Source organism: Enoplosus armatus, chromosome 2, assembly GCF_043641665.1.
Source record: "Enoplosus armatus isolate fEnoArm2 chromosome 2, fEnoArm2.hap1, whole genome shotgun sequence".
Lineage (NCBI taxonomy): Eukaryota > Metazoa > Chordata > Actinopteri > Centrarchiformes > Enoplosidae > Enoplosus > Enoplosus armatus.
Genome location: NC_092181.1, coordinates 13,530,347 through 13,540,248, shown reverse-complemented (window position 1 = coordinate 13,540,248; position 9,902 = coordinate 13,530,347). Strand labels below are relative to the sequence as shown.

The window sequence follows — 9,902 nt, the reverse complement described above, 5'->3', positions numbered from 1 at the left end:
GGAAGGTCAGGGTGGATGTGGGATGCGGTTAGAGATGGGGTTCAGCATGGTGGTAGGTGGGGAGGGGGTGTATAAGTGAGAGGTTTGGGGGTAAGTTGCAGCTGTGCAGTGGTGCTGGTGTCTCTCTGCCTGTGTGCTTGGCCCTGTCACATGGCCAGGAAACGCCTACAGTTAGTGCTGTCTCATTGACGGCCAACGAGTTTCCTGGAGGAGGGGTGGTGGCGGTGTATGTGAGTGGGTGTGTGTGTGTGTGTTTGATGGGTGTTTGGACATGTGGGGTGGCAACCGATGCATGGAAGACAGGGAGAGGGGAAAAACAGAAAAAGAATACAGCCACCAGGATGCTCTGGGAACCCCTGTACACCCGGTTTTGGGACCGCACAACAGGAAGAGCTGCTTTCACAACACTGCTCCGGCTGCCTCTGTCTGCTCTGCTGTGCCAGGCGGTTCTGTCCCTCCCTGCTTCGCTCTGAAACCACAGACTGGATTACAGACAAAGGCAGGGGTCGCACAAATTAAAGGGCTATTCTGCAATTGCACACACTAAATTTTTTGCTAGGTTTTTTTTGTTGCAGCAACACAAGTGATTTGCTGTGGTGTCGGGAGTTATTTAACAATATATGATTTGTAGATTAGACATTACTGCAGCACACGCTTACAAAAGGCCCCCTGGTGTCATGGTGTGATGCATTATTAGAGGATAAACCAATAGACCTTTTTTCGCAGCAGACATTTGGTTTGTCAAAGCACTGGTGTAGTTGATAACATTAAAACGGCTGCATTCCCTTTAAGTGAGCTGATTCCAGGGTGTTGTGTATGCCGGCTCAGTGTCATGGCTCACTGGGACACTTAATGGAACTGAGCCATCGTTAACAAAATGTGTTACACCTGTGCTTTTCCTGCTATAAGAAGTCAAGAAAAAGGTCATGAAAAAGATGTGTCCAAACTGAAATTTTTAGCTGTTTATTCAATGTGACAATATTAGGAACTCCTTTAGAACTGAATGCTGTTGTTCACAGTCCCTCTTTAACCCATATTGTTGTCTCTTTTCTCTTTTCCGCCCCCGACTGGGATGAATTTACTGAAATCAACTAAACATCACGGCTTTTGTCTGAATTCACCTGCTCAGCCTGTTTAGAGGAAGGGCAAGCTGTAATAATGTGTGTGTGATGATAATGAGTGTTTTTTTCTAGATCTGCAGTACTTTTTTATTAAATACTGCAATGACGGACAATATAGGTCAAGAAAATGAAACCTCATAGTGTGTTAAGCCTCTCTCCTTCGTCTGATACAGGAGGCCAAGCAGGGTGATGCAGGCCAGCCTGGGACTTAGAGATAGTGTCCTTGCCTCCACCCCTCCGTTGTGCCCCTCTTGCCACCGGAGTCACACCCACTTGCACTCAGAAATACCAGTGGCTCTATTTCGTCAGTCACGTACAGACGAAACCTGCGCGTCCCACGTGAGGAGTGAACATGCTGGAAGGTTCTTGGTCCTAAGGCAGCTTTAGCCTGCTGATAACGAGAATACAGCAGTTCATTTAATGCAGAGGTTGAGCAAATTGCGAGGTGTAGTAAATACTAAAACAAAATCAATGTTGAATGGTGAAATAGTGAAAAACTAATTGAATAGGTCATGATAAAACTGTCCATCATATTTGCATACTTTTGAATGCATTATGCTCTGTGTTAAATTGTTAAGACACTAAAAACAGACAAAGACGCAGTGATTTTACACTGAATGTTTTTTAATGAACCACTGAGTAAGATTATATTATTAGAAGGAGATAGTGATAAGTCACAGATGTACTGAATATGTGTAATATAACTTGCTAAATGATTTACAAAAATTATGTTTAAATTCACTTTGAATTTGCTGCTTACATTAAAAGATTGACAAGAAATAATAATAAACCAAAGTTTAAAGATTTGGCAAAAATAATAATTGCACTTTTATTTTCTTGCAGAATTTCTGTCTGGCAAACAGTATTTAAGACAAGCACCTATATACTTTATTTGCCCTAACAGAGTTACTTTTGTCAATATATATATATATATATATAGCTAGAACATGGCAGCATTATAATGGAATAATATGGGAATCAATTCAAGGTATTTGCTTATGAAATAGTTATCCCGGTTTGACATTTGAAAGAAAGAAACAAAAAAAGACTAATAGAAACGTGTATTCTGACGGTATTAATTCACAACAAATAAATGCTTTTACATTTGTTAAACATGTTCTATACATTCAGCCGTTCATTCAGTTTTCAAAACTTTTTCTCCTTGTTTCATCAGAGAGTCCATTCTGTCGTTCACTGTTCTCTCCATAATTTTTCCAGCTTCATCTGTCTTTTCAAACGCTTTTTTGTTGCTGAATTTTCGTCTGCCCACCTCGGTTAACGCAGATCCAGCAGCTGCCCCGACAGCTCCGCCGATCACACCCCCCAAAAACACGCCAAGCACCAGACCCAGCAATGCACCCCCTATAACGACCTTGGGCACCTGTTTAGCAGTGGTCCCAATTTTCTCCCACATCGAGCTCTCAGCAACCATTTTGACCCCTGTTTTGGCCCCAGAGCCCACCTTCCCCCACACTGGACTCTGTGCCACCTTCTTTGCACCGGCACCAATTCCAGCTCCAACTCGCACAGACCTGTCAGCCACCAGTTTAGCTCCGGTTTTGGCCCCAGATCCTACTTTTCCCCACATGGGACTCTTTGCCAAATTCTTTGCCCCGGTTCCAATTCCAGCTCCGACACGCATGGAACTGTCTGCCATTAGTTTGGCTCCTGAGCCAACTTTTCCCCACATGGGACTTGCTGCTGCTGCCTTTGCTCCAGATCCCACCCATGCAGAACCATCCACCACTACCTTGGGAACTCTGTCTCCTACTAGTTTGGACACATGTCCAGCACTAGCTCCCACCTTCCCCCACACAGAACTATCAACCACCATCTTCTGGACATTTTGTGCTCTACTGCCGACTGTCCCCCACACTGGACTACTTTTCACCTTTGTTGCTCCCTCACTGACCCACACAGAGCTATCAGAAAACAGCTGGGGCAACTTCTTTGCACTAGACCCCATTTTATCCATAATGGAACGGAGAAGTGAAGGGGATATGGTGGAAAGCGTAACGGGAGGAAGGCTCTCAATATTCATGGTGCTTACACTGATCTCTGCCTCATCCCTTGTTTTCTCAATCTCATCCTCTCTCACTTCCTCTTCTGTCTCAGCCACAGGCTGCATGTAGGGGTAAAGTTCCCGCCTTTCAGAGCTGAGCTGTCCAACGTCTCCTAGTCCTTGTTCCTCTCGTCTTTTCCTCTTTTTCTCCTTTGCTATCTCTACCTGTCTCTGCCTAACTCTGTTCTCTGCCTCCTGAAAAGCAGGACAAGAATAACACTGTCCTCCGGCCTCCTTCACCGTCTGCTCCACCTTCTCCAGCAGCTCCGCCACATTCCTCCTCTCCGTCCCACCTCCTCCCGTCTCCATCACATGAAACCTGTCCCCACATTTCTCCACAAGCTTTAACAAATCCCCCCGCCGACCAGCGATGTATGCCTCCACGCTGTCGTTTCCGGCCTTGCCGCTCTCCCTCAGTCGATCTGCGTAAGTAAACAGGACCAGAGTGCGTTTCTGGACAGCCTCAGGGCCAAAAACAGACTCCAGGGCGCCAAGACCCTGCAGCTCGGTCTTTGCAGGCTGGTCTAAGGGGACGCACAGGAGGAAGGCGTGAGGACCAGGACTGGACAAAGCAACACAGGAGGAGATCTGAGCTCGCACCTCAACTGGAGTTTGCTCTGAATTGAACCAGTCTGGGGTATCCACCACTGCCACCTGCAGACGAGAGAGGAGAGGAGCATGTCAAAGATGCGATTTTTGGGGGGTTTTGACACGTGGTGGAATGTGTGAAAGGAAAATTAAAACATGGAAGAAAACAGCATCTTAATAACTTACCTGTCTTCCTCCAACCAGTGCTTTCTTTTTCTCACACTCCTGAGTGATCGCTGTGAGGCTTTCTGGGTGTGATTCAAACTCCTCCCGCCCCAGTATGCCGTTGCCAGCTGCGCTCTTCCCTGCTCCAGATCGCCCAAGCATCACCAGACGCAGCTCCGGAGAGGATGAGGGGAATGAGGAGGGAGAGGAGGCGAAGGTTGGCGATGAGGGGAAAGAGGAGAAGACAGGCGAATGAGGAGTGGAAGTCGGAGATGCCTCAGGGGATCTCTCCTCAAAGCTGTTGATTCTGTGGTGAACTGAAAACAATCAGGTGACATTTGGAGTTTAATATCGAAGAGAACTTTCAATTGTACGTAATACGAGGCAGTGACGTCCGGTGACTTACAAGTACTGATCACTTTCGGAGACGTTTTAAGCTCAGACATTTGTGAGAGTATAGCTCCATCTAAGAAAAACAGTAAATGTGACTCCTGTTCATTTTCTGCTCACATTCATTTTTCGTGACATTGTGCTGTGGAACAACATTAAGAACAAAAATGGGATCCAGAACGCAGATCTATTTACCTGCATTTAGTTTGAAACTGGGCGTCCTCTTCACCTGCCTGTCATCGCGTGGCTCTGAATATGACTCTTGCTCCGGTGCTGGACTTGAATGAAGCCCATTAGACGCCTGGCTCACACCCACTAATCCCTCCATCTGCTCCATCTCTTGTCTTCTCCTCCTCTCCAAGGCGGCGCTGTACTCCTCTCCTCTATCGATACTCCTCTGTGTTTCTGTGTTGTGCATTGAAGAAGCCGTCTCTCTTTTCTCCTCCTTTTGAGCTCTGTAACTTTCCATAAGTTCTCGCTTTCTTTCTTTCACTCGTTTCTCCAGCTCTCTCTCCTGGGTTGTTTTCATATAGTACACCCCATGTGTCTGCACCATACTGTCTACCTGTTACATAGATTAATAAACAAACAAACAAACAAACAAGAAATGTATAAAAAGTCCCCCGTACTCACATTTACAATTATAGTCACTGTTTAAATTTCCTGCAATTAATCTCCATTGTGGAATGAATTCCCATGTCAGTCAAAGTTACAATGCAATCGCCTCATCATTAACACATAAACCCGCTCCTGACTACAGCTGGGTTTGATTGTATGAGGTGAAACAGGGCGTTGCTGGGACAAACAGACAAAACTATTAAAACAATTCAAGAGCTCCAACACATGCAGTATGCAACAAAACAGAATTTCATTCTTTCTGAAAAAGTGATTGACAAATTCTCCAGTATAGTATACACCAAAACTAAATTGTGAGATAAACACCTTAATCAGTATGAAAACATTGCAAAATGTGTGTACAAACTTCACTCTTGACGTAACTCTTATTCTGTTAATTGTTCTCACCTTCTCCAGCAGCTCACGGACCTGCTCCCTGTTCTGCCGCAGGCGATTATTGATCACATGGTATCTCCCCCCACAGAGCTCAATTATCCTCCTCAGGCCGGGGTGTTCATTCTGAAGGTATTCCTGTAGAAAACAATTTAGATTTGAAATCCTCCCTACTGCAGCTGATTAGTCCAAATTTGACACATTGAATGGTGAGGGAAATACTACAAGGATGTCTGAAGGAGAAGCAGCAGTTTCCTCCCAAAATATCCAGTTTTCAAAGTATACACAAAATGATATGTCAGTGTTTGAAAGTTGTTCAAACAACAACCTAACCTGAAAAGTTTAACTTTTGTTCCAGTGTCAGTGTGTCACAAGATTGGCCAACTTGTTTAAATGTGTTAAACTCAGTTTGAATTGCATCCCCATCAAAATCAATGGTTAAAATCAAAGTCAAGATAGCAGACTGACAAGACAGGGGCATGTAAAGCATTGTACTGTAGTGCACTGATCCAGCAGTAAGCTTTTTTACACCAGAAGGTACATTTCTGCCCTACTTTTTCAAGTACATGGTACCAAAGTGTATATAAGACTTATAAATACTAAAATTAACTTGAAGCTCTAATACCTCCACTGTTCTTCCCATCAAGTAGTCCCCACAGGTCAGCAGGACCAGGGTGTGATCCAGCGCCTCCTGCCCAAACGCCTCCTCCAGCTCTGCAGGCACTCGACCCTCCATCTGGGAACACCAGGGAAAGAGAAAGAGGAAATGTAATTATTAGGGCTAATATTAGGACTTTAATTGCTAAAGTTACTCTTATTTATTATGGTACACCCTGTATAATAACATGTTGTTCATTGTATTTTACACTGTGTTTATTTATAAACCTTTTCATTTTCAGAAAAAAAAAACAAATATTAATGAATACTGTATATATATTCATAAACACCGGCAAAGCACATATTTTCTTAAAACTACCAAAAAGTTCTCCTTGATGGTTGCATAAGCAAATAAGAAATAATGCCAAAAGTAAAAACACAAGTGGCAAGATAAAAAACCAACCTCTGTGAACTGGTTAACAGGCACCAACAGCAGAATAGCATGTGGGCCTGGTGGTACCAGCGTCATTGCTCGCTCCGTCTCCTTCCTGACACTGTCATCCATCTTGCCGCCGCTCCAGTACCATCTCGGCGCCTCCACCAGGGTCACACTCCTGCCCTCAGAGATGCCCTGTCGCTGCTGGCAGCTCCTGGAGGCGCCGGGAGTGATGGGGGACAGCTGGCCCAGGATGGTGTCTGCTGAGGACGTCTTTCCACATCCAATGTTTCCCAGAAGAATAAGTCTCAGCTCTGAGGGAGAGGACCCACGGTCGCTCTCTCTCAAGTGTTCACTCATAGCTAAAAGAGAGAAGGGAAGAGGAAGGGGTCAAATGTGCTGTCTGGATGTAATTCAGTACCATGGATTACTGGTTCTATTTGGTAGAAAGGCACACCAACTAAACAAACAAATGTGGCTTTTAGAAGATGAAGCCACATGTGCAAATAAAACTGGAAAAACAGAGAATTGGACAGGTTGGGCAGGAGTTTAATCATCTAATCTGACATCTGATATGTAGACAGCAAGAGCTACTACTAACAAAGGTCAATCAGACCATCATCAGGGCATATATGATTTAACAATCGGCAGACAGGTAAAAATAACCAATCTCACTCTAATCATTGGCAGTAGGCAATATACCTGTGCACACCCTGGAGGTAGAAGCTCCACCTCTTATAGTTATTAAGTACTGGATGGAGTACTGTGAGGCATACAAATGGAAGCCATACTTGTTATAAAATATAAAAAAAAGGGGTGGAACACTGTCTTCTTACTTCTTCTTTAGTTTCCTTTGAGGATCATGTTTCTTTCCTACATATTTCACTCCATCCTCTCACCTGTTGCGCATGAGTTAACAAGAACTAAGACAATTGATAAGAGCTGCACTCTTACGTGAAGCTTTTGTTTCACAGGAACCTTCCTTCCTTTTCTAACTGCATCCCTGCTCTGATATGCCACACCTTGTCCTGTCCAACTACATTCTACCTGGACCTTTATACTTTTTTGGCTTACAAATGCACACAAAAACATACATATGGCATTGCCAGCTCAGGATGGCAGCACCCAGTGCAGTATTTTATAAAGACTGCACATTTAGTGGCATTAAACTAATAATGAAAGTAAAGTGTAGAAGTAGACGCAGAAGTTTTGTTTATTCCAAGCTCACATTACACTGACCACCATTTGTTCAGACCTACACTCAGCTGGTATAAATACACTATGACACACATTATATAGGTGGGTAAACTCCTTGCTACCAAGTAATAATATGGCCAATAAACTTTGTGTGATCACTAATAATGCAGTTAAACACTCACTTCTATTTAGATAGTACTTAGAAGGCCTTAGTTCAGTAAATAGTGAATAATTCAAACAATATGAAACATACTTACTCAACTGTTTGTGAGGCTCTGTGTTGTCTTCTCTGTGTGCTCTGTTTGTTCAGTTGGCACTGAATCCAGACAACTTCAGTACATGTCGCCTCCCAGCCGACTAGTAAAAACTGCCTATGCAGGTGAGGTTCGCGGTCTCAGGGATCTACCTGTCTCACCACTCCCAATTTTCTAACACATGCACACATGAACACACTCGTGAGTTATATATTTTGCGTGCACAACAGGTTTCTTTGTCTGCGGGCTGCTAAGCATTCCGAGATGGGGCGGCGGTGGTGTATCCCGGGGCACATGTGAATCATTCTGCCTTAGTTTTATTTACCACACCCATCAAGTGTCAAACCTCATAGACGTTAGGCTTCAGGTTAATAACTGGTGAGATATGCCTGTAAATATGTTTATATGCCGCAGTTGTCATCCTTAGGCAGGACTGAGGGCATGACAAGTTTATGATGTAAAGTAAATCAAGGAGGAACGTCACTCTGTTTGTGTTGTGTGTCATGATGGGCATTCACAAAATAGCGCTTTACAGTTTCATCCTACATAGTCTATGAAACTCTTGAAGCTTCTATTCATTAGAGTCTGTGACTTTTGTATTCAAACAGGTGTTGAATTTATTGATTATTAGAGCAATTACAGACAAATACACCTCATTATAAAATTGTCTTACAATAGCACTTTGGAAGTAATGATTTAAGTGCTAACCTGTGGTCAATTAGTCATTTAGAAAACAATGAAATTACTCTAAGCATATATTTAGTTTGACATGAGTTAATTGGTCATGTTGGAGTACATAAACATAAACTCATACATGGCTTAGTGGATGATGTCGTCAACCTGACAACTATACACTTAATGAGTTCTCAGAGAAATTAAATAGTGGCTTCTGTGACTGGTGGTATGCAGTCAAATGTATCGTCTGAGTTGCCAAATATACAGTTATATTCCTTAAAATTAACTTAAGGGATTAAGAGAACTAATTAACTAATTACGCAAATTTGCATTTACTTCAACTTTTATTTTCGAGTATAAATCCAAGAACATGTAAGAGATCTATCTAGTTAATCTATGTTCTGCCTGATCAACTCCACTGTGAAGCAGAAAAATAGAAAATGACTTTTAATGTGTCCAGCAACACAGAGTTTAGTTTTAATTGAACAACCAATACAAGAAAATAACTTGACATATCAAAAGTAAACTTGCATATTTGTGTTTAAAGAGCAAACAAATATTATTTTAGACCAAAATAGATTTTACGCTAATTTTCCATGTGTAAACTAACTAACTGTCTTTCAGTGAATCAGAACGTGCTGTGTATTAGCGGGGTCTTCATCATCACTCACAGCCCGGGCATCACATAGGCAACGTTTTCCAGAGTGGAGGCCTTAAAAAAGAATGATAAAAACAGATGTTTCCTCCTTAATACATAACATACTGGGAGAACAATCGTTTCACTCATGTGCATGCATGTGTATATAAACAGAGTGTCCAGTATGTGGTCTGTCGGACTGCAACTAACGATTATTTTCATCATCGATTATTATGCCGATTATTGTTATAAAATGTCAAAAAATTGTGGAAAAATGCTACAATACAATATCCCAAAGTCCAAAGTGACATCTTCAAATAGCTTCTTTTGTCCAACCAACAGTCCAAACCCAAAGACTCGATAAAACTAGCAAAGTGTCCTTGAGCAAGACACTGAACCCTAAGTTGTTCCTGATGGAGGGCAGCACCTTGCATGGCAGCTCGGTTGTCATTGGTGTGTGAATGAGACCAAATCTGTAAAGTGCTTTGAGAACCATTAAAGTTTGAAAAGCGCTACAGTGAAACCCACTTACCAAGTCCTTACATTTAAGAAGCTGGAACCAGCAAACGTTTTACATTTTTGCTTGAAAAATGGATGAAATGATTTATCTATAATCAAAATAGCTGGCAACTAATTTTCTTTTGATCGAATAATCGGTTCATCGAGTAATCGTTGCAGCTCTAGTGGTGTGTATGCGCTGTTAAGTAGCTGGATCTCTCACCAGTGTGTGTTGCGTGCAGCTCCTCAGCTCAGGTATCTGAGAGGTGAGGCA

General features: G+C 42.8%; 1 protein-coding gene across 2 annotated transcripts; it reads right to left on the bottom strand.

Annotated features, from left to right (window-relative positions):
* Positions 1-1,811: 1,811 nt before the first annotated feature.
* LOC139296953 (GTPase IMAP family member 8) lies at positions 1,812-7,917 on the bottom strand. Of its 2 annotated transcripts, XM_070919530.1 has the most exons (8): positions 7,822-7,917; positions 6,395-6,729; positions 5,960-6,070; positions 5,350-5,472; positions 4,522-4,891; positions 4,343-4,402; positions 3,958-4,253; positions 1,812-3,837 (listed from the first exon to the last, which is right to left on the bottom strand). In XM_070919530.1, exons 2-8 carry the CDS (start codon positions 6,725-6,727, stop codon positions 2,257-2,259), a joined length of 2,874 nt encoding a protein of 957 aa, XP_070775631.1. In that variant the 5' UTR covers positions 6,728-6,729; positions 7,822-7,917; the 3' UTR covers positions 1,812-2,256. The 2 variants fall into 2 exon arrangements, with proteins under 2 accessions (XP_070775631.1, XP_070775638.1); XM_070919537.1 differs by lacking the exon at positions 4,343-4,402.
* Positions 7,918-9,902: the final 1,985 nt, after the last annotated feature.